At 40.6% G+C, this 27,326-nt stretch overlaps 1 protein-coding gene across 2 annotated transcripts in view; it reads right to left on the bottom strand.

The window, feature by feature from the left end:
- Positions 1-27,326, bottom strand: part of CELF2 (CUGBP Elav-like family member 2) — a 553,419-nt gene that overhangs the window by 379,092 nt on the left and 147,001 nt on the right. The window contains exon 1 of one of the 2 annotated variants that reach the window (XM_058022001.1): positions 891-1,497. The exons of the other annotated variant lie outside the window; for it this stretch is intronic. Within the exon in view, the coding sequence (XP_057877984.1) occupies positions 891-943 (53 nt within the window). The 5' untranslated portion in view covers positions 944-1,497. Of the gene's footprint in view, positions 1-890; positions 1,498-27,326 lie in introns of those variants that run through there. 2 annotated transcript variants of the gene reach the window in all.

Below are 27,326 nucleotides of genomic sequence, written 5' to 3'. Positions count from 1 at the left end.
AAATATATTCAGAGCAGTCAGCTTCAAGTTTTGCAAAAAAAGCTGAGGGGTATCTATGCAACTTTACATTTAAGTGATTTTATAATTTTGCCATCTATGCTCCCAGATGTTTCCAATGTCTTACAGAAGTTTCTGCAAACCATCTGCAAACTTTTATACGTCTGCATTCTCACTAAGGCAAAACCAGGCACTTACAGCATTGAAACACAGGCATTTAACGCTGTGAGTCTTCAATATCTGCAGCAAATATTAATGGGGAATTTTATTCTCCCTTACCGTTTTCAGCAGTTCAAATCCCAATTTTTCACTATGCAAATTAAAAAAAAAAAAACAAAACCCAAGTGCTGTAGGTAAAAAAGTAGCAACTTCTAAATGCCAAACACATGCCTGAAGAGAGGCAGCAAAGTGTGGAAGTTTCAACAACAATAAGAAACAAACACTTCAGTCCCCCTTCCTCCCCCAAAACTATTTTCCACTTCTTGATCAACTTTCTCATGCTGTTTATTTTTGCTTCTCTGGAGTTTCCCATTCATTTCCATGCAGAGCACAGCAAGGAAAGCAGAGAGTTAACGCTGCAGTTGCAACTGGTGTGAGCCTTTACTATTAGCTTGAATTTACAGAGCAATCTCTCCTTAAAAAGAAATAAGGGGGAAAAAAAAAAAAGAATTCCTCACTGCACTGTAACACTGAGAAGTATATTTAAAAATTCTCTCTCGGGTCTCTCTAAACATCTGTTCAAAGGTTTTGCTGTGTCTTAAAAGGGCTCTAATTACCAGAAACTCCTTTCTTACTTAAGCCCAGGGCTCGCATTTCGATTATAACTCAAGCTCCAGTTAATTTAGGGCTAACCCCAAAATGCCTGTACCAAACAGAAGAAAACATAGGCCTACCTTAAAACTTTCCAGCTTTTCAGAGGATCCAAGTCAGAGATTATAGACACCATTGTAGGAATAACAATAATAAAATATGTATATTAAAAATGGAAAAAGAAAATAAAAAAGAAGAAAAACCACGGCAGGGAAGGCTAACCACAAAGGCAGCAAGTACTCTACTCAGTGTGGGAATGACAACAAACCCAGCACAGCTCTTCCTCCTTCTCAAGCTGATAAGCACTTGTCCCAGCTTCTCTCCACCCCCAAAATCAATCTTGTGCTATATTGCTTCACAGTCCCAGTTTCATTTCTTCACCACTACCTTTTAAAGCCCTTGTAATCTGCTCCAACTGATCAAATTTGACCTTTTTGTAGTCCACTTTATTCCAAGCACAGCCCTCAGTTAAATCTCTCTTTATTAACACCGTCCTTCTTGGCTTTCTTTTGGAGCAAACACAGCTCAAGCTCGAAGCCTCCAGTCTTTGCCAGCAATCATTTACAGATTACTGCGAGCTGCAGTCTTCTCCTTTTGGGTATTTTCTTCTACCTTTGAGGTTTGTTTTTGTATTATTTTCTGAGGGTTGTTGGTGGTCTCCCTTTCCCTGTTCTGCGCAGGTTGGAGTTTGACACTTTTAAAGGAGGGACTTTCTAATGCAGCTCCTCTCCCAGCCTTCCCTCCTCCCCTTGTCCCTCACCCCCATATGGAGAGACAGACACACGCATTAAAAGCAGTTCACAACCTTTAGAATTCAGAATAATCTTTCTCCCCCCCCCCCCCCTCTGTTCTTTAAATCTATTAGAATTGATAGACTTAAACACAGAAGCTGTGCTTGAAATGCACTGATCTAAAGCAAGGCTGCTATTATGGAGGAATAATAAAGAGTCTAATCATGCAAAGCCAGATGTAACCCTTTGGATGTTTAAAAGGGGAGAAGGTGTCTATATAGTTCCATTAAATCAATTTATTTTTTTTTTTTTACTACATAAAAAATAAATGGTAAAGCATCCTCCAGATTACTATGGTGATCTGAAAAGTTCTGTAGCTGCTGATAGTGTGTATTCACTTAGGAAAATCGAGTTTATTGGCTTCTTTTGTGTTTCTGTAATACTTTTTGACATTGATTTTCCTCTATTTAAATATTTCTTTGGCATTTTTTCCCCTTCTAAATATTTTCCGTTCCTCCTGCAAATGACTGCAACCTCTCCTTGAGCTCCACCAATTCATTAGGATTTCTGGAAATTCCTGGAAATTTAATTCCAGTGAGGAATTAAAATTCTTTGGGGGGAAAAAAGCAAAACAGTGCCTTATCTAGTGTTCAGTCAGAACCAAACTACCCCAATTGGTAGATACTTCCACTTTGATATTTATATCACAGGCATATGCTGCTAGTTTTCCTCTGCCACCAGCTCTCTCTCTCTCTCACACACACAAAAAGAAAAAAAAAAAGAAAAAAAGAAAAAGAAGAATAAAAGAAAAAAAAAAGAAAAAAAAGAACTTAAGATCAGCCCTTGTATGTTAAAAGAAGCAGTAATATGATGGTCACAAAGAGATTTGGGAAGAGATTTGGGAGATCTGGTAGCATGAGACGCGCTGGTGGAAACATAATAAGGAGTATTATAAGACATAATAACTTATAAACTTTTAAGCCTTCCAATAGCTCCTTCTTTGGTGAGATAAAAACTTGAGCTGTGCCCAAACCATTTCAGGCTCCCTGCTCTGCTGGAGGCTGGGTCTGGGCAGCCTGAACCCCCCTGGCCGGCTGCACAAAGGCAGCTCAGTCTTGCCCTGGCCAGAAGGTGACCCCGAGGCTTCCCACCGCCCAAAAAAAAGAGAATGTGACCATTTTTCCTGCCAGACAGCGGCCAGCTGATGGCTGTCAAACAGAAACAACCAGTTTTAAGTGACCCTGGTACAAAATGCCTCCTTTGCTCCAAGGCCAGAGCATCGCTGACCCCTCATTTGGGAGGAGCTCTGAGACATCTCCTGCCTCCTCCCGCCCTGGGCAGGTGAAGCTCAGCCCATGGGCTCTGTCTGCCCATCAGTTCATCAAGTTCGGACTCTGGAATTTTACATCCTCCCCTAGGCAATGCTTCCAACAGTTTGGCTTTGTCTCAGTGAGGAAAAACACACCAGGGACAGCTGATGGTGGGGTTGCAGGTGCAGATGGAGGACAGCTGGGGGTTACAAATGTTCCGCGGGGCACAGGGTGTTTCTCACCTGATGCACACATATCTCTGAGCAGTTCTGCAGAGATAAGGCTTCTATCCAGCTCTGGAAACTCTGGGCCCTATATTTGTTTAACTACAGGAGGTGGGCAAGATGCTTGTAATGGAAAATTAAATTCAGTTGTTTCTTTGTGGAAGGAAGGAAACTTTCTTTTCTTTCTTTCTTTCTTTCTTTCTTTCTTTCTTTCTTTCTTTCTTTCTTTCTTTCTTTCTTTCTTTCTTTCTTTCTTTCTTTCTTTCTTTCTTTCTTTCTTTCTTTCTTTCTTTCTTTCTTTCTTTCTTTCTTTTCTTTCTTTCTTTCTTTCTTTTCTTTCTTTTCTTTCTTTCTTTTTTAGCATGGAAAGCAAATAAAAACAGATTGGCCAATGTCTCTTTTCTTCCTCCCAACAGTTTGTAAACCACTGAAACCACTGTTACAGATGTTAATCCCTTGTTTGAGGCTGGGGAGGACACCAGTGGTTGCAGCACACTGCCTCTTCTCTTTCCTCTCTGCCCTATTGCCACATTTGCTGGTTTTAGAGCTACGCTCACCTATTTTCCCATGCAAACTTCTCACCTAATATTTCATATCGTGCAAATGTATTGATGACCAGGCTCAAATTAAGAAAGGCTTCAAAGAAAGTAAAAATCAAAATACCCTGACGCATTGACAAACCAAGTTTGTGTCCTTGTCACATCCTGCTGCAGGTCAAGGTGAGAAGGGGGCAGATGTTCTGTCTTTATACCCCACTGCACCAATTTGCTCAGTGTCTCACTTTGTTCATCCCAAAACTCCACAAACTATGTCTGTTTCAAGGATTTTTATCTCTAACAAGTACATCTTATACTTTCCATAGATACATTTTTCACTGTCTTCCCACAGAAAATGCTCCATTATTTCTGCCAACATATCCACATGAAAACTATACTGCAGGAGTAAATATACTTGTTCCTTTCCCTTTTGCACTTCTTGTGGTTATTTCTAATTTTTTTTAATCTCAAATTCTTGTGTCTGGAAAGAAAGATATGTCTCCATTTTGGAGGGCCTTGATGGCATTTTGCCAGCTTTTCCTACAAGCCTGAGGACAGCAACTATGAGCCTTCTAAAAATAAAACTACGAGATCAAGTTTAGCACAGAGGAACTTGCAACAGGCAATGGATTTTCCAAAACAGCCTCACGTGTTTCATACAGCATGTAGCTATAGTAGGAGAAAACAAATAAAACAGAAACAGAAACTCACTCTAAAATTATTTTAACTCTTGTGCTTAGATAGCAGACTCCAGCCTAGCTTTTAGCCAAATGTTTCTTCTCCTAGGGCTGAGGACTTTGTATTCGAAACTTTTATTTTTATGCTTTGAGTAAAGAAATTTCCTATGATCTTCAGCTTGTTTGCCAGGAAACCACCAGCACATCTGTGAAATATTACTTAAGCAAATTTATTACTGCTAGCCAGAAGGCAACAACCCTAAAAATTTTCTCTACCTGCTGAAATCCAGCCTATTGTGGAATTTGTGTCTTTCATGCCATGACACGTTCCCCCACTGAGAACTTGCCGGTTCTCAGTTAACATGATAAAGAAGTAGAAGCTCTCCAAGATTTTGAGTCGTGCTAAAATAAATATATATATATATACTTTTGAAAACAGCATTCCTGTATACACACATACACAAAAGGATCTCTAAGCAATGTCATCATCCTTAGTTTAGACAGCTGTGGAGTCAAAAAAGTTCCAGATCAGCCAGCTACAAACATTTGAAGGTCAAGTACAGGACAAAGCGTTTAAAAAAGCAAAAGCAGTTTTGGCTACTGAGCAATACAAAGATGATTTTATGTCATGAGATTTTTTTTCCCCCCCCAGCTCTTTCTTTACCAGAGTCCTATTGGACTGAGAACTTCATAGTGTTGGGCAGGATAATGAACCAAGTATAGTAAGCAGTTTGGGCTCGTTATTTAATCTCCTTTCAAGGCTGTTATCTCACTCAAAATATTTTAGGAGCCAAGGAAGGTCTGCCAGAGTCAGGGTGCCCAGCAGCCTGGTTATCAGGCAATAATAGAGAAATAAATAACCTTCTAGAATCTTCCCAACACATATTCTCTGTTGCTGTTTCGAACAAAGCAATTTTAAGTTATTTGAAAGAAATCTTGGTCTTTTACCAGGAAAACCTCACTCTCCCTGGGGAGCCTGCTGTTAAACAAAAGCTCAGCTATTAAAGAGTGGCCTCCAACTTCAGGGCTGCTGTTGGGGGCTGATAAAGGCTCTTCTCCAGACTGCCTCACGCTGTCCCTCCCCATCAGCCTTGCCACCCCCCTGCCTCTCCTCCCAGTCCCTGATGCCTCGCCTTTTAAGCAATGGAGTGACTAATTGAAAATGCATTCCAGTGCTTTACAAGCAGCTTTTTCTTTCCTGCTGACCAGCCAAATGTTTTAAAGTTGGCAAGATGCTGCTTTAACTTGGGAACACGAGCACTTGTTCACGGCCTGGATGTGTGAAAAAAATCTGGCTGAATTTAATAATTCTGATGGAAAAAAATAATTAAAGATCTTACTCCTAGAACTGTGTGTACGTAAGTCCAAGTATTATTAAAAATTTTTAAAGCTAGTCCATTCTTTCTTTGTGAAATACACAATTTGGGAGACAAGAAATTTTAAGTCCCAAGTCTAAGAAATTCCTAAAGTCATGCACTGATGCTTGTACAGAACCAGAGGAAAATCAGCCACAAGCAGGCATAAATCCAGCTGACAATTACCCTCTGGGAATTGGGAACTGCAACCAAAACACCCCGGAGACAGCAGTCGCTGTTTCACTGCAGGTCAATGGCCAGCTGGGCTGGGATTCAGCACATCTTATCACACTCTGTAACTTAGAAGTTGGCTTCATCCAGCAGCTGCAGAGATTGAGGGGTTTTGTTTCCTCGCTGATTGTACAAAGCCTGCACTTTAACAGTTAATCATTAATCTTAAATTGCATAAATGTGTCTCATACTTATCGACTTCTCACTTTTACAGTCTGCAGAGACAAACTTTCAAGAGATGGCATTCTTTTTTTTTAATTCCTGATTGTGTTTTTAATGGATTTTCAAGTACTTTCAGGTTTTGCTCATGACAACTGCTGCAATAAAAAGCCTCACGAACAAAGATGTGTTTTGTGTCTATTCACCTAGCAGAAAATCACTATTACGACATACTTCATTATGAGAGAAATGCTTTCCAGCCTCTCTGAAGAGACAGTGATGCCCAAACTCCCATCAGCCTAACTGTTTTTAAGGTGTTTGCAGTTCACTTTAAACACCATACGAGCCAGATATTTAAGTCCTTGTGCTGGATTTCTCTTTCCTGGCCAGCGGGAAGGTTTCTTCGCTCTGCAGCACCGGCGGAGCGAGAACACTTCTGTAGTCTGAGGCAGGGCTCGCCCTTCCTCACCCAGCAGAAGGAATGAAAGAGAAGAAAAGCTCCTTGTATTTGCCAGACATGTTCAAAAAGAGCTCCTTGCACACCCCAATCTGCTGCTTTCATTCCATTTGGCAGAGTCAGGGGTCAGATTTGGTGGAGAGGAGAAAAGCAGCAGTTAACTGTTCGGGCGCCACAGCACACTGAGGAGCCTACGCTGGCGCTGTCTGCCCTTTCATTTCCATTCTTTCGGTGGCAGGTCATACAGTGAACACCAAGAGGTCCTTATGAAGCCTTATGAAAAGGTTATTGTTCAGGCTGCCTTCATAACACAGCCCGGAAAATAAAAACTTTGGTGATGACCTTAATAAGCGCTTTGTTGCGAAGGCCGTATTTTCACATGGACCACAGCTGCATTTGTGCAGCCCCAATGCCACCTCATGCAGCGTTGGAGAATAAATCTAAGGTAATTAATTTATGCTGAATGCATACTCTAAAATGTTTAGGAAACCATTTCCAAAGAGACAAAAGAAAATTAGTGGCTCCACATCCATATCTGTCTTTGAATAGACTCTTAGAATATTTACCTCTGGTTTTCTATCCATCACAGAAATTCAAGGAATAGGATAATTATTGGTAAGGGACTAGGTGGAGATGTTCAGTTAATTCCTCTCTCTGTCTTCTTGACATTGAGAAAACTGGTTTTTTAATCTGTGCCCTACTTTCCCATCTGGGAGGGACAGACACCACCCTAGCAATCTACAGAGCAGAACACTAGGAACTTAATAGAAGACACAGAAATTGGCAGCTTTATGAAATTCCCTCCTTTCCAAGACTGTTTTAAGTATAAATCAACTGAAATACTGGTTCGTCATTCAGTGTAAAAGAACATGATCTGTTGAGACAGATGGCTTCTACCACTTCAAAAATTAAAGAGTTGCTGTAGCAAAGTAAGGAACCCCTGAAGCTTTAAATAAGTGATCTATACCATACCCCTTAGAAAGAAAATGATTTAAAAGCTCCAAAGTCCTAGAGGGAAATAAGGGGGGGAAAAGCAGCAAAAGGGAATAATTATTCAATTAAGAAAGTGGTGAAATAAATGGTCCATTTCTGATATTCATATTTATCAAAGTACATTCAGGCACATGATTTTGAAGTGTCAACCACAAACACCTATTTTATGCACTGAGCTTATATCTGTTAAACAGAGAGAGAGGTACAAGGTCCCTTGTGTGCTTTGCCATTGACCTAAAGATGGTGACATGTGAGTAGGGAAGGAGTAAATGCTTCAGAAGCCAGAGCAACCCCATACATATTTCATGTAAAGGCATGGAGGAGCACCCTTTTAGCCTGAGTTTACCCTGATGCTGGTCAGGATTCAGGATTTGCTGTACTCACTAGAAATAAAACTGTTTCATTTTCCCTTCCCATTACAAAGGCTGGGAAGAGCTGACAAAACAGGAGGGCAACTTTTTGCTGTAACAGCTGGCAGGAGATTTTTATAAACACAAAACCCAATTAAATGTCCTGATTCTGGGCATGTAACTCCCCTGGAGCCTTTGTTTAGAAGTGCTTATCTGCTTGCATAGGCACAAGCATCCAAAAATCCATGTACAGGTGTGTGTGTGTATCCAAACAAAGCACCACAGAGTGCACTGAAATGAGCTGTTGCTCTCCTGAGGAAAAACCCAACATGTTATCCCTGTGAAAACAGTACTGGAGAGAGTTTCATAACAGTATTACTTCATCAATAGAAGGCTGGCATTAAATTCAGTTCTAAGGACAGTTTATCCATAGAAAAAGTTCACTCTAAAGGTCCTAATTCAGGGAAAGGGAGAGAAAGCTTTTTTTTTCCTTAGGTATTGAATGCAGCTGTTTACATTTATTACCTAAAGGAACTTCTTTAATTTCTGAAAAAGCAGTACCACATTTTTTTTCTTTTTTCTGAGGACCACTCATTTTAAAAAGGAGCATCACCTAAACATACATATATTCATTCATTCATTCATTCATTCATTCATTCATTCATTCATTCATTCATTCATTCCCATGTTGATGATTCCATTGCTTCCTACATCTGTTCATAAAAGTCTTGTACCCTATTGTAGCCCAGGTTAAATTATTTATATACAACAGGTCACAGTCACATACATAATTTGTTTACAGGAAATATTTTCTTTCCATTCAAAAATACCCAAAGTCTCATGCCACGCTTCTCTCTCTTGCTGACCTCATTTACACAAGCCCAAGCACGTTGGTGATTTTTCTCCCAGACAGGGCCTAGGCTGTGATTCCAATAAAGAGAAGCACAGGTCCCCATGTTGAAAATAAAACATTTTTATTGCTTTCTAAACCTGGGGCATAAACATTCATTGCTTCATCTGACAAAATACAACCAATAAAGACTGCAAAAAGAGTGAGATTAATAGAAGCAGCTTTCTAGAACATTGCACTACCCTCTAGACACTGGAAGTCTTGAAAATTGCACATCGTAAAGTTTGGCTTGTAGAAAAACAAGGAAAATACCCTTTCCTCATTTGGGTGTTCAACCTAAGCAAATCCACACTTCTCTGGAAGCTGCAGGACCTATTGCAGGCCGAGTCCCTCAAGTCTGGACTGGGTTTTTGCTAATAATTCATGGGGTGTCCTTGGGAAGTTTCCTTCATTTCAAAGGTTCCTGTTATATCGGGCAAGCAGAGGTCGGTAGATCATAAAATCATAGAATGCCTTGGGTTGGAAGAGATCCTAAAGGTCATTTTACCCCTGCCATGGACAGGGATAAAATTTTATCCACCAGAACAGGTTACCCCACTCAGAGCCCCTTCCAACCTGGCCTTGGACACTTCCAGGGATGGGGCAGCCTCAGCTTCTCTGCTCACCCTGTGCCAGGGCCTCACCACCCTTTATAGTAAAAAATTTCTACCAACATCCAATCTAATTCTACCTCTTTCACTTCCCATCTTACATTTCACTGCTCCCCCATCTGACAGAAATTGAGAGGACTGAACTACAAATTGTCTCTGTTGCTCAACAGCTGGGAAGGAGTTCAGTCTCTGCCTGAGGAAACCAGGAGGGGAAGATAGTGCTGCTTTTCATGGTAGATTCTTCAGGTAATTTATATTTCTCTTTTAATTTCTAGCTTGTGTGCAAATGAGAAATTCCAGCTGTTGCTGATTATTCCTTACCCAGTAGTTTGAGAAAGCTTTTTCCCCTTGCAGAAAGAGGTGTCTAGTCACTAACTAGGCTGCTTTGAATACCCCCAAGACTTCTTTTCCTTTTTTTTCTTTTTTCTTTTAGTTACTATCTCCTTAAGAAATAAGCAGCCTTCTCTTCAGATTATGGATGCTGAATCTAAAATTCATGTTCATTTCATGATGCCGATTGTGAATTCAGGCTTCATGTTGTCATTTATAGATATCACAGCCTGGCACAACACTGGGCCTAACACTTCTCCCAAAACACAATTGTCTGTGGGCTGTTTAGGATATTAATTGGCCTGTGTTCATCCCAGTTAACCTGTGCTCTATTGGTCAAGAACAGCCACAATCCTCCCTAGACTGCCAAGGGATGTAAAATTCGAAGCCTTGAGTACCATTTTCCCATTGAAATGCCACAAAGGAATGGGATTAAAAAAAAAATATGGGTTATAAAAAAATAAAAGGGTTATATTTCTTACATTCTTATTGGTCAAATATTTTTTGGCCAAAATTTTGTATCTTTTCTTGTATTTCCCCTTTTGCTGACAGATTGAGCAGCCTGTGCGTATGTGGGGCAGCCCAGCTGCCTTTTTTTGAACTGGCATAACCTTAGCCATGGCCATGGCAGGGCAAATAAAAATTCCTCTTCAGGGCAGATTAACCCAATCTACATATTTAAGACAATCCATTCCCAATAAATGTTTCTAGATATCTAAATTTCTAAGAACTTGATACAATTTTCATTATCCTTGTGTGATATGATCAAATATTTGCTCGTATTCTTCTATGTTCCAAATATAAATCTAAAATATCTGTCACCCAGGATCTAGAGAAACTCATCTCTCCTGAAAACTATTGAAAACTTTCCCTCTGGATAGGGATGACCTATACGAAGAGTTCATGTATAGAAGGAAGCATGAAACTACTCTAAAAGAAATTGTTTTAACAGAGTGTTCATCCCATCATGGAGAAACAGTGCCATTTTTTATCCTTATCTGTATATACTGAATATTTTTCAGGTCTTGCTGAAACAAAAGCCCATTCCCCATCTCCCATCTGGCCCCTCTCCCTCACCATCAGAGGTGAAAATCATTTTTATGAATCGCTCAAACTGATATTCCAAACTCTTGTATGAGCAAAATTGTCATGAGAAGCTATCCTGACCTTGGTGTCAGGACAGCTTTTGGACACCTGGAATGGAAAAGCAGCACTTGAACGTTAATGTAGCACAGAATCTTTACTTCCTGCTGTAAAACCTGGCACAAGACTGGAGGAGAAGTAGCTGCAGCTTCATCAGCCGCCGATTTTGGCAGAAAGGAGAGCTTTACCAAGATCAGTGAAGTGTTTTGGATCAGGGTTTATTCTGTAGGTCTGCTCAGAGGAGAGAAAAGGGAAGGTGCTCTCCCCTCTGCAAGCACTGCATGCGAATTTACTGAGAGCTATCATCTAAAGCTGAGGGACTAAATTCAGTGTGTATGGACACGCTCTGAAAGTCTGCCAAAGGCTTCAGAAACAGGAACATAAATTGAAGGTGAACAAAACTGCAATTGAGTCTATCTCCAGCAAATATAATTAAGAAAATAGCCTAGTGAATGAAAAATACATTGGACTTTTAGAAATCATATCATTTTCAATAATACAAGGAAAGGCATCCTAAAGGCAGGAATTCCCAAATTAAATAGTGATAGAAGAACCACTTTGAAGTAAATAGGCTATCCCAGAGCCAAAGACTATTCCTGCCTTACAAGCAACAATACCAGTATGTGGCAATAATGTTCACAGTCCCCTGAGCTACAGCGCTGCTGTTTGCTCCTGGCACACCTTCAGCTTTTCCCACTTGGTTGTAGTCCTGACAGCCACCCCCTGCTCTGCCTCTGGCTTCTCCACTACAACCTGATATATTTCATAAATTTTCATTTTTGCCTATTCCTCCTTTTCCCACCTCATTTTTTTTTCTTGCTCTGTCTCTATTTATCTAAAATTTCTGTCCACACTACTGGGACAGCATAAGCTTCCAGCCAAGAGTATTCCTCTTTCCTCACTGTGGAATTATGATAATCTAATAAACCATGAATGAAGAACTGCCTATTTTCCAATCAGTTTCATTCAGAATTCTTCTCCTTTGGAAAATTATCTCTTTGAAAGCACCAGTATGTGAATGACTAGCAGGTATGTATCAGTTTGCAGTACTGAATGTAATCTTGTCATGATCATTCATCCTTAGGCAACGCAGTCCAGGGACAAATCCATCTTTATCCAACATAATGAAGTCCAGGAGAGACTTTGTTTGCATTGAGCACAATATCATTTATGTTTGAAACCTAAAAACCCCAAACAAATCATCATCTATTATTTGCTACCAAGTGCATGGATACAGTAGCCTTGACTCAGAAAGTGGAATAATTGAATCCCAGAAGGAGGTGGGTTGGAAGGGACCTTAAAGATCATCACATACCAACCCTGCCAGCCTGGACAGGGATATCTTTCAGCAGATTTCTCAGTCTCAAATCCCACCTCCCTGGAACACTTCTGGGGATGGGGTCACCTCCCATCACTCCTGGATTCTCCTCCATGTGTTACTGACTGGAATAGCACATCCTGGGGTTGGATTTGTGTCTCCTGCTTGAAATAGTTGAGTGGAGTGTGCTGGTTTTGGCCCAAATCAGCACGGGGGAGACACCTTTGTGCCACCAGCTCACATCCCTGAGGGCTGTGCACTCTCAGTCCTGCCAGTGCAGATGCAGGCTGTGGGCTTAGTGCTTCTCCTCCATCCATGGACCTTATTGACCTGCCCAGACCTTCACAGCACCAGCCCCTGGGCACTTCCTATTCCACTCACTCATTAATTCCACAAATTATCTCAATTTCAAGTACCCTTTTATGGCAGGTGTATTTTATGTTTTGCAGAGACCCATTTTTCAGATTTCTCTTTTTGAGCAACCTGGTGTGACCTCATGGCCATCCTAGCTTTGACTAGAGAACTTCTGAAATCCTCTCCCACCCCAGTCATCTTATGACCCAAAAATCCTCTCCGCTCCTTTTATTTTTTTCCCACTCCAGCCATTTTCAACTGTTTATGAGTACAGATACCAAATCTGTTTATTCTAATCAGCAGTCTTTCAACAAGATACCTGTATCAGATTTTTAAAATATAAATTCCCAGTTCCCTTGATTTTAATTCATGGTACAGAAAGGAGTTACCTCATGTAAGAAATATTATATTTTGTTGATGAGCAGGTAAAATTTTGAGTTTAGACTGCCTGGACCTTCACCTGTACTTTAAAATCCTCTTGGCTGTTCCAGCTATGATTTGACTGAAATATGAGCACTGTGTGTATGGTTTACCAGCTGAGGATCAGTCTGTCAGTAGGGAGTGGGGGCAGACTGAGCTCCAATACATCTCAGCCAGGTTGCATCTTTCACAGACCTGTAAATCAGGCCTTTTCCCAACATCCCTCAATCCCTGGAACCTCTGCTGTGCTGTGACTGTGGCCTGCCAGAGCCATCCTGACATGTCCTGCCACATTACTGAGATAACACGGGGGGCAACATCTGCTCCCCTGCATCCTTCCGGGCCTCAAGGAGCAAGATGTGGCCATGAGATTATTAAAAAATAGGCAAAAAAAAAAAAAAAAAAAAAAAAAAGGGAAAACAACGGTGCAAGGCACACGTTGGGATCTTTTGAGGATTGTGCAGCAGCTGAGGCCGGGGGGATCTGGGGGATGAGTCATTTCAGGCAGACACAAACTTTCCCCAGCACTTCCCCACCTTACATGAAAGGAAAGGCAGCCGGAGCCAGACCATCTGGCCAGCTCAGTGGGAGCAGAGCCTGCAGAGAGGATGGGGCCGCCCGCGACGCTGAGCTGGGAACAAAGCAAAACAACTTCGCTCTGCAGCCCTTGCCCAGCTCGCTCCAGCAGCCATCAGCTGATTTACACCAACCAGCACTCGCAGCAATTAACCCTTATTATCGCCCTCCAAATGGAGAAGGAGGCCAAACCAAAGAAGAACAAAATATTATGAGAAGAATGATGTTAAATTAAACCTGTGATGGAGTTTCAGAGTCATTGCCGTTGGAATCAAGGGAAATTTGCCACAGAGCACGCAGCATAGGTTGGAAAGTGCTGTAAGGATTCGTAGTGCCCTGCTGTTGTCACAGCACTATATATATGCACAAAGGGTTTAGAAGTTAAATTTGAAATAGAAATTCATAGGAGAGGCAACTAAACAAGGAGGCTAACATGTCACCAGAAAAAGATGTGCAGAGCTTGACAATTTGTATGAAAATCCCAAGACAACTTCCTCGTTGATCAGATTTCTATTGCTACACAAATCTTCCTCTGTGCAGATTACTGTGAAGCCGTCAAAATTAGCATTTGTTCTTTTATTATTAGAATACAAAATTTCCAACTTTCATAGCTTCCTCAATTATCACTTCCATTAGCCCCATTACCCAATCTAACTATTCTTTTTCCTACAATGATTTTGGTTCTGAATTACCCTGCAGTAAAACATACAATGGAAAGAAACTGGCAATTGTTGTATAGAGCTATGCTATTTATTGGGGAATGTGTGAACCTTTCTCATACTAAATACAGGCTAAAAAGAGGAAAAATTGCTTAAATTTCTGTAAATGTTACCAAATATTTGGCCATACCTGTTCCCACATGAAATATATTCTCTCCCACATCCCAATATTTATTGCCTGTAAAGACTATTAAGGAAAGATTTATTCTAGCTGAATAAACTAGGCAGCAGCTAAGATAAAAACTGTTGGCTAAAACGATAAATTACTCTTTCTAAAATGACAAAGGACCTTTCCACACAGCTTAATAAATTGTAGAATTTCTGATATACAATTCCTGTATTCTGTTATTTCAAGCTTTACATGTAAGAAAAGGACTGTTGGTTTCATCAAAACCATGATGTGTACTTGATGTGTACTTAACCAGGTCTGTTAATTTTAACTTTTGACATTCAGGCTTTATGAATTATATCTGTATAATTTTGTAAATTGCACTGGAATGTGGCAACCATCACTGTTTCCCTCTTATGGATTGCTGCAGAAAGTGGCTGTGTCCACCTATACCCTTCCAAGTAGATTTGGAATCTTTTAAGTTAAAAATTAATGGTGGGAAAATAGCTATAGAAATAATAAAAAAATTTAGTTACCTCTGTAATGATCAGTACTAAAAGGGTTTTAAGGTACTAGAAAGTTTTGGAGTTTTAAAACAAAGAGAATGAAGGGATCAGAAAAAACATTAGAAATAATTTCTGGGTTAAATAAATGTCATAGAAATGTATTTCTCAGAGAAAATATTAATGGCTTCATGTAAATTTTCTTTCCTTTTAACAGACATGTTAAGTTCTGATGTAACCACTAGTGGGTCTCTGCTGTTCAATATGCCAAGAAATAAAAATTCAGCTATGTGCCATGACAGAGGCAAATTTCTGTTGTCTCTAATTTGGCAGAAATATAGGAAATGTAGATTTAGCATAAAAGCCTCACTGTGAAGCTGGACAAGGATACACCTCAAACCCTAATTAGTTTATTGATTAGGTCTATAAAGATGGTGTCCTGTTAACAAAAAGGATGTGTTATCCATCCTTTGCCTGTTGCAGTGCTGTAGCAGTTGCAGCAAGTTTAGCATATAGATTTATACTCTTGTCTCTACAGTCCATTTATAAACAAGTGGCTCAGAGGATTTAGCTAACCCCCATCTGGTGACTTGAGAAGCAGAAGTGCAAAAAATATCAAAGGAACAGAGATAAATATAATTTTAACTGGTCTCCATCTGGCAATTTTAATAATGGAAATGCAAAGTTGTAAAATATGCCAGCTATCCAGGCTTTGTGCAAAAAAAAAAAGAAAAATTGTGCTTAAAAACATTTTACAAGTCAAGACAGGTTAGATGAGAGTTTAGCTGAGGGTCAACTAACTTCACTATCACAGGAATCTGGGTCACAGTTTACCCTAGCACAGAAAAAGCATATTTCCTCTTAAGTAATGAGACTTGCAGCACTTTCTTCTGGGTTGGAAATAGAGGCTGAACAAGGAGATTTCTAAAATACTTCCTTCTGCAACTGAAGATGTGACATTAATTTGAAATTTTAAAACTCTTTTACATTCTTTAAAAGGTTTTCTTTTAGTGTTTGGTAGCTGAAAGGGTTAAGGTGGCTGAGGAAGGGCCAGATCTTGGGCTCATTTGAAAGAATAAAACAGAACAAGCCCTCACTGACTACTTTTAGTTGAATCCCACAAACCAGATTTTCATACTCCATTAGGAAACTTGGATGCTGGAATCATCAGTGCTCCAACACTTAATGAGATCTATTTTCAAAGTTAGTCTAAAACCTTTGCACAGCAGGTTTGGAATGATCATGGTTTGCATTTTTCTTTTTTTTTTTTTCCTCCTTCCCACTTCTCACTTTTGTTTTGTTTCACTTTGAATACTTCACAGTGTTTGTATTTTGAAAGCTGGCCTATTTTCCCTCACAAAGCAGATTCAGTTTGTGGTGTAAATGCTAAATCAGCATGTGTCAAACTTGTTAAACCTTTTTTATGCCAGGCCTTGAAGGACCTGATAAAATAAAGCTGTAAAGATATACATTTTAATAAAACATTATTCATGCACTGTTAGTCCACAAAATATTCTCATGTACTATATAGAAATGAAAAGCAGCATTTCTCTGGCCTAAAGCTAACTTTTTATTACTCCCTTGGTAATTTTTCCTCTTTAATACTACTTTATTTATTTATTTTACAATAAGCCTTCAGAAAAGGGGGTGGCATTTTTCTCAACACTTTTGCGTGTTTTTTTTTTTTCCCCCCCTGACCTTTTACATCATCTATAGAATAATTTAATAGGGATGTGGAAAGCAGGCAGAGTAACTGCTGGAAGCAATATGTGCTGATCAAAACCCAGAGAGAGCAGCTCTGTCGAGTGTGGTTGAGTGGCTCAGACACTGGCTTGGGAGTCACGAGATCTGGGTTTCCTTCCTTAATCTGCCTGACCTCTCTGAGTGATACCAGCTCTCTGTTTGCTCAGCAGGAATGATAATATTTACATTCTCTCATTCTTTTGTCTATTAAAATGATAGGTGACTTGAGAATCCTACTGTCTTTTGTAGTGCTCTGACACGGCGCAGTTATTCCAAATGTTCTCAGGTGTTACCATCAGGTAAAAATGCACAAGAGGGACCCAAGCATCCTGCCCTCGTGTGTGACTGCACCCCTGCAAGTCTGAGGAGAAAGCCCTGAGACAAGGAGGGCTCCAGTGCTGGCCTGTAGGCAAAGCTAAACCTTTGTGTGCTAAAAATTCTGGGCCATGAGGTTGTGATAGATGAGTAATGCAATGATTGACTCTCACAGTTAACAGACAAATCTCATGGATACAGGTTAAGAAAAGTTTTATAGATTTATAGTTACGTTTTACCCCCTCACATGGTTACCAAGGGTCACCAGGCTTCTCACTATGGAACACCTGACCTCCAATCAGGGTTTGAAGAAGAGATCTCCACCCCTGGACAGCAAAGAAGGGGTTGATGGACACAACTTTGGGAGGGGTTAAAGGGTTAAAAAGGGAAAACCTCCATTGTGAGGGGGCTGAGCACATGGTGGGGAAAATCTTTTGCTCCCAGAGCTGTAACCTTTTTTCTCTATTCAGTCTTCTGTTGTATTTTTATAAGGTTTAATAAACCTTCCTAAACTATGAAAAGTGAGTAGCTATTTCTCACAAGGTTTTACATTTCATAAAATCATAGAGTTATTTGGGTTGAGAGGGATCTTAAACACCAGCTGCTTTCAATCTTCCACTAGGCCAGGTTGCCCCATCCAAGATGGCCTTGAACATCTCCAGGGATAAGAAATCCCCAACATTTCACAGTCTGCAAGTCCTTTAAAGCACTGGGATGTCTCAGGTATCCAGTACTGGCAGCCTAGGGTAGGCTTTCCCAAGACACGCCCTGGAAGGCACACTGTATTCAGTGTGATGTGAACTTATCTCTTGCTGTCATTCAAGGAATCTCTTTCCTTGGTCTGGTTTTCTTCTCTTTGGACCATTTTCACAGTTGTGACTCACATTTTTCTGCCAGCCATTCATTCAACTGTGTCAGTGAACATGAACTCTGTGGTGCTCTCAAGGACATCATCAAAATTTCCAGCCTTTGGGAATGTACAGACCTACAGGACTTCCAAAATCTGATCCCCCTGGATGTCTCCTTAAGTGGCTGCTTTTCCTATAAAGGTTCCTCTGTTAGAAGAGCAGCTATCATAGAGAATTCCAGCCCCACTAGAGCTAAACTTCTTTCCATACTCACTGCATTGTTGAAATCAGTACAACTCCCATGGATATTTCTTTTTGTCCTTGTAGCCATGCTGCTGCTGACTGACTGACTGACTAATAGTTAAGATTAACGTCTGGATTGATAAAGATTTCTTCAGGAAGAAGCAAAGAATTTCTCTTCTGAGGCAGTAACAACCAGTTGCTGTGCAAATACCAAGGAGTGTAACTGGGTTGACTACAAAACCATAGAAAATCACAGAAAACCACAAGGATTGAAGGAGATAATTATCTTTAATACAGCATGACAAAGTATAATTTTCTCTTATTATGCAAAAAAATGAGGTGCATGGAGCAAAAGGCAGAACTGCTGTTGGTAATGTAGTTCATCTCCTCCACTGTAGGCACTGGTAGCACAGAGCAGCTTATTCTTTCTTTTTCTCCCCATGTCTGAGAGTGTTTTTTCCTGTCTTGAAGGAGTCCCACTGTTCTTGCCTGCCTTCCACACCTGCTCTCTTCTTCTTTGCTGAGCTACAAAGTAAAGCAATAAACATTCAAGGCACAAAAATTCACATTGTTCGGCTCCCAATTCTCAGAAACTGATGAACTGAGAAGGAAGGGAAGAACTTTTTCTAACTGAGCCTTGAGTTCCCCCTTCAGCAGATGAACTGCTCAAATATAAAAGTTTAATCCGCATTCTGCCACATTTAGAGGCACTTTGGGCTGAGGATTTCGGTGGGATTCTTGCCAAAGGAGCAGGCAAGCAAGGAGTGCTGGCTGGTTGTGCAGAAGTGGGTAGGGAGCAGTCCCAGGGTTTGGGAGGTGGCTTTTGCTGCACTGGCTTGCTGGGAGATTAATGCAAGCCACTGAGCATCTCCTTCCTCCCCCCTTGCTGTGCTCTGGGTTCAGGAGGAACAATGGCATTTTTCTCCTTTGTGCTGATATGAAAGCTACTGATGAAAACTGCTACTTTAGGATTAGTTAGAAACGTACAGAGGAAATTCTTGGGGGGGAAAAAGGAGAAGAACAGTAAATATGCCTTTCAGTCCAAATGTATATGGCTTTTTTTAAGGCAGGAAAAAAAGTGCCTTTCTCAGAAGATATGACATTTCCAGGAAAAAAAAAATCATTTTCACTTCACTATTTTTTTTTTCTCTTTCAACTGCAAGAAAATGTATGGAAAATTCCTGGCAAGTTCTGAAAACAAATTAATTCCTTGTTTTGCTAAACATGTATTTATACAATGGTTCTACAATTCACAAGCAAAGATGTTCTTAAAAGGAAAGACAGGTTGATTTACCATATCCCTGGCAGTGGAGCTGTTATTACCTTTGCTGCTGCTCAGAGAAATCTCAACAGGTCATAATGTTCCACTGTGTGTCTTAGACCTGAAGGAGCAGGGGAATTCTCATTCATTTAAAGATACTGCAGTGCTGCCTCCATAAATCCACTCAATGGGACAAGATGTGGGCCCAGCTCGATGAGGCAAAGATAGTGTTTTATACCAAGTTTTCAAGCTTCATTCTAAATAGTCATTGATTTTGTGGGTATACATCAGATTTTTATGTTCTTCTGGATATCATTGTCTACAATTTCATCCTTTACTTTACAAAGAGCACCAATTGACTGACACCCAGATTACATCCTATGACATCCATCTACTGTGGTTTAGGATCTTGCTATAAAGCAATAAAGCACTTTTATTTCATATAAAGAATGATTTATACTGAAGTAAATGCCTTAAGTGTAACACATCCACACTGGGTAATGTTATCACAGCATATATTTCTTCCCTTAGAGTTAACCTACAATCCAACTTGCTTTTGCAATGAATGTTTGCATAATGTAAAACAGCCACTTTGATACTAATAGAAATAAATGGCTGAAAGAACACAAAAAATGGAGAGCTTTTGCTTACTATTTAAATGCTTTCAAATATCAGTGCTGTGTGAAATTCTAATACACTCTCTGCAACAGTCAGACAGTAAAATGGTTCAAAGATTAGAAAATCACTTAAAAATGTAATTAATACAGGAGCACAATTCTCTGTGGTTTGTAAGATATGATGCATTTAGTGTAGCAAATAAAACATAGCATAGGACAGTCATCCACATGCGTTATACTTCTAATCCATTAAAATATGTACATAGATTTACTGTATTTGCCTTACAAACTTCGTATTTTCTGCTCTGGATTTTGAAGAGTGACGTTTAATTTAATTTTACAGCTTCTTTGCTGTCATTGAGGCTTTTTTAGTTAATTTCTTCAGAAAATTCATAGTTTTAAGCTGACAGTAATAAACCTGGAAATTAAATATGTAAGAATATGTCCTAAAAATGTTTATCTTCTTCATGATTTATAGTGTAAAGAGTGGAAAGGGACTAGAGGATGTTGTCTAGTTCAACCTTCTAAGTCAAGGACAAGTTTACTTTTCCATGGACAGTGCTTGGTTTTGGTGCCTAAATCTTCATACTGGTGGTTGATTAAAGGTTCAGGACTAGAAAGATGCTCTTGCTTTCAGCAGTCAGCTGTATCCTGAGCAAATCTGTGCATTGATGCTTTGAAATCATGGTGTGTTTCCTCAGGGATCTCAGCTTCTGAAGCCATTATTATGTTTCTGTCTGCTTCATGAAAGTTTTGTCGTGGGACAGCGTTGTTTTGCTCGTTTCAGAGGAACTTGATTTTTAAGGATTTCAAAATTGTCAGCACTTCTGAAAGTTTGACAGTTGCCTGAAGTTACTCTGCATAAACACTGAGATGCTCCTACAGTTAATACTCTAAAAACTTCAGGTCAAGGCAAAAAATATTTTGTGAGAAGTCTAAAGTGATCTGGAACTCACTTTATAAACCTTGTATTTCTACTTTCCAGTTCTGTGTGGTGGTCTTAATATTTTCCATGCCTTTATATCCAATAAACCAGTTTCTGAGTCCAGTAAGGAAAAGACAAATCAAAATTCTGAAAATGGTTGCTTCTACAGGACTCCTAACTCTTGCACAAGAGTATTGTTATGAGACCAAGGAAGATGCTATGCCACAAAGTTTAAAAAAAAAAATCATGCTGCAGGCTTTCACAATATCAATAAAGATGAAAGCCTCCATAAACTTTATTGGATCTGAGTCTTCAGACTTTGAAGATATTTATTCAGGCCAAATAATTCTCCTAAAGAGAGTGCCTGGCCAGAGTGATGAACAATATGAAGTAGATAATTGCGAGATTAAGTCTGAAAGCACACTCAGAAGCCTAATTCCTTTTCATTGGACACCATGGAGACTTAAAAGGATAATATCTAAGACAACTGATAAGTCAGCAAAGAGGAAGAAAATTAATGATGGGAAAGAAATTAGAAAATAGATGGTATTTGGGAAACCACAAATAATTATACATTTAGAGCTGCACTTTGGGACTTAATATATCAGTGTTATGAGCGTGGTGACAAAGTGCTGGGGTACTTTCTTAGTAAGGAATATTAAATGGAAGGAGACACAGACTCTACATGGCAGAGCCAGTGCTACTTAGGGAAAAGGTCCTGATCAGCAGGACCAAGGCATCTGGGAGGTTTTGTGCTCACAGCTCTCTGCTGCTTCTGCTGCCCAAAACTGTGAAAACCCTGAGGACCTGAAGCTGCTGTGAGTAGGACCTTGGGTGGATGAGGTCCCTTCCAGCCTGAATTAACACAGAACCTACCCATGGTCCTGGGATGCCAAAGGAAAACTGCCTTGGACATCACTGTTTGACACAGGTTGGGACACACATATGTGAACTAAAAGCCTGCTTAGAGTTGCGCCTGAAGGAGGAACAGGAGAGAGGGGCTAAGGCAGACCAAAAGTGGCCACTTTTCTTCTTCCTAACCATTTATGTGCTTTCAGACCTTAATTATAACGTGCTCAATCCGACGCTAATTCCGTGTGAGCTGCTGTGGAGTGGGTGAACAATACTTTCCATTAAGGTGTCGGGGTCAATGATATGGATAATTAGCTAGCTCTGTGGTTCAATACATTAATTTCCTCTGAAGTAGTAGTAAAACATATGTTGACTCCTGGTAACCTCGGTGTAGGTGTTGCAACCTTGTAATGGATGTGGAGGCAATAACCTGCTTGAGCTTGTCTGCTTGAGACGAGGTGTTTTCTTAAGTGATGATGATGAATGCTGCTCTGCTAGGGAGTCAGGGAATGTCATTAAACCAGCTAATATTTTGCTGCCCTCCCATGCAGAGCTAGTATTGCTAAAGGGCAGCAGTGCTGTCAAATCCTTATAGGCTTGAGCAGGGAATAAAGCAGAGAGAAAACAGGATGAAAAAAGTAGATAAAGGGCCTAAGGTGAATTCAAGCCTAATACACAGTACGTTGAGTTGTTTTGCTTGCTTGCTTTTTTCCCTTTCTCAGTAAAAGTAGTTCAATAGTTATGGGGTTTTTTTCCAGCAGCAGAACCCCCCTCAACCCTCTCCACACTCCTCAGTCACTAACAGAGTTCATTGTCTATCAATAAAAGCATTTTAGATCTCTCTAGACCTGGAGACACCAGGCAGAGTTATTAGTTCTTCTCCAGCTTATTCCAAGGTGCCAGAGTTCAAAATGAAAATGTACAGATTGCTGATAGCCATGCCAGAGCCAGGGAGCTGCGCAGATCCATCCCTGCATCAGTTTCTGCAGCTGCATAAACACAAACCAGCACATCCAAGGATATAAAATTGAGAACAAATGCCTTTGCAAAGCATTTTTGTCTGTGACAGGCCCTTAGAAACTAGAGGGCAAATTCTCTGCTGATGTAATTAGCACAGTGTTGTTAAACTCCGTGGACCTGTACCAGTTTAGAGACACATGAGATTTGACCCCATTACTTTATTTAGTGACACTTACAGTAATTTCAAATTGTCAAGTCTGCACTGCTATATTCCAACAAGTAACACCTTTAAACTCTGCTAATAACTTTTCCTCATCTAAAAGTTCTGCAAGCAATTGTCTTTCTTTTATGATAAAACTTAAACCTTGAAAGAAGGTGATCTTTGAATTTTCTGTGCAGTAGTTTATGTCCCAAAGAACATCAACACAGTTTAGAGACTCTGAGGCACAATTATCCACTTTGTGAGGGTGACTGCAGGTGGGAGAAATACAATAATCATTTTATTGAGATATGAGACAAATACATTGAGATAGGAAACACAAACAGTGAGGTTTCTCTCCTTGACACTCTTGGTAGGGGGGAAGAGGCTTCTTCATCTTGCAAATTCAACAACACCCAGCCATGCTGTGTTATATTTTGTGATTGCAGGAGAATGGCTTTCTTCTCTGATGACTTGGAAGACAACATCTGTTATGAGGAATCACTGGAGCATTGATGCATAGAAGTGTCTTTTTGGCTTGTCCTGTAGGTATCACCTTGGCTGTTTCAGAAGACACAGTAAACTCACATCTGATGCTGCATGGGCTCATTTAGAGGCTCATCTCCTGGGCTGCATCAAAAGAAGTGTGACCAACAGGGAAGGGAAGGGAATTGTCCCCCTCTGCTCTGCTCCCACGACATACAACATAGGAAGGGCATGGACCTGCTGGCATGAGACCAGAGAAGGCCACAAAGATGGTGATAAGGATGGAGCGCCTCTCCCATGAAGACAGGACGAGAGAGGTGGGACTGCTCACCCTGGAGGAAGAAAAGTCTCCACGGAGACCCCACTGCAGCAGCTTTGTACATGAGCACAGAGTGAGAGGACGAGGGTTTAGACTGAAAGAGGGGAGGTGTAATTTTGGTGTTAGGAGGGAATTCTTTCTTGTGCTGGTGGGGAGGTACAGGTTGCCCAGAGAAGCTGTGTCTGTCCCATCCCTGGGAGTGTTCAAGGCCAGGGCTCGGAGCAAATTGATCCAGTGGAAGGTGTCCCTGCCCATGAATTTGCAGGGGTTTTGGAACTGGGTGATGTTTAAGGCCCCTTCCAACCCAAACCATTCTGGGATTCTGTGACTCTATGCATTTCCCTGAGCAGGGGAATGTGCTGCTGTTAGGTAAAACCTCTTTCTCCAAAAGAGAGTTGCTAATTAAAAAAGAGCAAAGTGGAGCAGATCACGTGTCCGCAAGGGAGGAATGGCCCAGTGTAGGCTCTGCTGGCTAATAATGGTACTGAGGAGATGAAAACCCTTTAACAGAATACAGAGATCTGAAGCAGTCTCATGGACTTAAAAACCTACTGCCTATTTGTGAGTGCTGCTGTATTGCCCTTCTGATGTACACAGTCCTGTCTCCAAGCCAAACTTCTCTAAATGGCAGATAACCTAAAAAAATTCAAATTAAAGATATTCTGGGGTTTAATTTCCCTTATTGCTTTGACTGGCACAAATGGTGTTCTGTGCTTATGTGATCTTGAACTGTAAGATGAAATACACTCAGATGTAATAATGAAATATCCTTATTTTTGAAAGCTTTTTAATATTCCCCACTCACCTCCAACCAGTCTGGTCATTCAGTTCCTCTGCAATAAGGAAACAATACAAATTTAGGCTTCCATACTTCTGCTAAAGCATGACCCAAATTCATATAATAACACAAGTTAAAACCCAATAAAATCCTTTGACTTTACCTAAAAGCGTTTTAAAGTGTTAATGTGGACTCCTTTCTTTCATGCTCAGTTTCACCACTGGGCAAGGCTGAAGAAGCCCTTCCTGTGTCCTGTGCACAGTGACCTAAAACTTACAATCAGAAAATCTTAGAATATGTTGAGTTGGAAGGAACTCATCAGGATAATCAATTCCAATTGCTGACCCTGTGCAGAGCACCCCAAAAATCACACCCTTATTAAACTTCATGTGGTTGGTGATTGCTTATCTCTAATTTGTCAAGGTCTCCTCGTTTGCTAGCTAGCCTAGCCAGCACTGTGAATGAGTATTTCGAGATATCCTTGCTATCATTTTTCTCACATAGTGCTGGCAGAAATTCCTCTGAATAATGTTTAACTGGAGAAAACATTTCTGTCATCTGCCAATGTCCTGCTTATCCATTGTGCACATCATTAGCAAATGCATTCAGTTATGACTGAATGGTGAACCTTTGTGCTCTATTGTGTTAATGTATTGGAGAAACAAGGAAAAAATGCATGGAAGGAACATCTAGGGGTCATTCTTTCACCCCAGGCAGGATTAGCTTTCTCTGAACTCAACACATGTTTATCTAAACTGCTCTTAAGGTTTTTGGTGGAGGAGATTCAAATCTTCTCAGACAACCTGTTTAAGTCCTTACTCATTTTTACCACTAAAGAGTTCTTCCAATGTCTCCCTTTCTGCAATTTAGACCACATTATTTCTTGTCACATAGAAAATGGATACCAGCAACAATTCAATCTCGTCCCTTATTCAGCCACTTTTTATGCATTTGAAGACTACTAATCTTGTCTCTACTTGGTCTTTTCTCTTGAGGGAGCAATCTTAACTCTTTGATTTCTATTAGGTCAACTTCTACACCCCTAATCACTCTGCTCTTCCTTTACCTGATGCAAATATTTCTTGAAATGTAAACTGCAGAGGGAACACCATGCTTCAGCTACGACCTCATTCATGCCAAATAGAGCAGAAAGATTATGTCATGTATCTTACAGAGATTATTTTTGCTTGTACATCCCCTAATAGTATTTGGCTTTTCTGCAAAAGTGTCACTTTGCTGATAGTATTAATTTCAGAGATCCTCCCTTGTATTTTTCTCCATCACTGCTCTTTTTCTGCAGAGCTGCTGATTAGCCAGTTGTTCCCTGAAGTCATCTTAGGTGCTTCAAACTGAATGTGCAAATTGTTGAACTCATTTGGAATTCTCACCCTCCCAAGTGGTGGGGCCTCTTTTCAGTGACTTGGCATATTCTCTCCTAATAAACACCCTTTATTTTCTTCCATAAGTCTTGAGTACAAATTTCCAACCATTTCCTTCTCCATTTTAGAGTAGTTTAATCCAGCCACTATTTTGTTTCTTATTACGATGGTGTCAGGTGAAACACTGTCAGACACCTCACTGAAGTGGAGACATAGAGCATCTACTGCTTCTGCCCTACCTACAGACCTGGTACCCTCTCAAAGGAGGGAGTTGGTTTGCCAGGATTTCTTTCTGACTGTGTTGGGGCTGGAGTTCATCTCCCCCCAGCTGCCCTCACAGTGCTCTGGTGCCCAGCAAGGTGCTGATAATGTTCCAGAGTTTGAGAACTGCTGGGCAGAGCATTCCCCCTTCACCTTCACCTGCAGCCTGGGGATGCACAAGGTGCTGTGAGGGGACACAGCCTGACCCAAACTGTCCAAAGGGACATTCCATATGGTGTCTGCTCAGCAGTAAAATCTCAGACAAACAGAATGTGAGGACCCAGGACATCCCTCTGGCTGTGCTGAGCAGCCAAGACCCCTGCCATAGGTCTCAGAGACCCTGACACAGAGCCCAAGATGCCCCTCTGGTTTTGATTGTGACCCGTGGAGCAAGTTACGAGCCTTAGATGAAGATCTGCAAGCCATGACAAATTAAGTAGAATGATAGTGAATTTATCACAAGGTGAAAAAGATTTTGGGGTTTTTAGAATGGAGGTTCAGGGGAACAAAATAGAGGAATCTGGGCATGTCCAGCCTTTCTCCTTCTTCTTCTTGGCCTCCATCTTCTGGGTGATACTGGCACTTACAGATTGGTTTAGAGTAGAAGCTCACTGTCTAACACAGGTGATAGGTATTGGAAAGTGATTGTAAACATTGTAGGTTTTAGTATAAAGAGATAACACTACCCTGGGGGCAGGCAGAGTGCCTCTGACTGTCTTGCTGAGTGGACCTCAGCTGGACAGGAGAAAGAATTTTATAGATAAGATACAATAAACAACCTTGAGACTGAGAAATGAACAGCACTGACTCCTCCTTCAAGCTCCAGGCTGGGAAAAGAGACTTTCTGACTCTTCTCAGGGTCACTCTGACAAGCTAACGATCCCGACAATGGAGGAGGTGGGAATTCATTATTACAATATTTTTCTCCCAGATGGGCTTCCCAGGAAATGGCTGGGCTCATGGGATTTGGAGAATAAATCTTTTGGTTTCCTTTTCTTCCATGCAGAGCCTTTGATTTTGCTTTATTAAACTACATTTATCTTGACACGTGAGGGGTCTTTTTGCACCTTATTCCTCCTCCCCCCTTGCATCCTGCTGAGGAGGGGGTGACAGGGAAGTTTGGTGGGGACCTGCATCCAGCCAAGGTCAACACACCACACTGACAAATCCATGTTGGCTGTCACTCATCTTTTTATTATCTCCTAGGGGCTTACAAATTGTTTGCTTGATTATTTGCTCCTGGATTTTTCCAGGAATTGAAGTTAAGCTGACAAATCCATCCTCTTTCCTCCTTTTTAAAAAGTAGTCTCAATAATTGCACTTTTCCAGTGTTCTGGA

The sequence above is a fragment of the Melospiza georgiana genome, chromosome 4, assembly GCF_028018845.1.
Source record: "Melospiza georgiana isolate bMelGeo1 chromosome 4, bMelGeo1.pri, whole genome shotgun sequence".
NCBI classification, from domain to species: domain Eukaryota; kingdom Metazoa; phylum Chordata; class Aves; order Passeriformes; family Passerellidae; genus Melospiza; species Melospiza georgiana.
The sequence above is the reverse complement of the archived record's forward strand: the minus strand, read 5'-3'. Positions and strand labels throughout refer to the sequence as shown.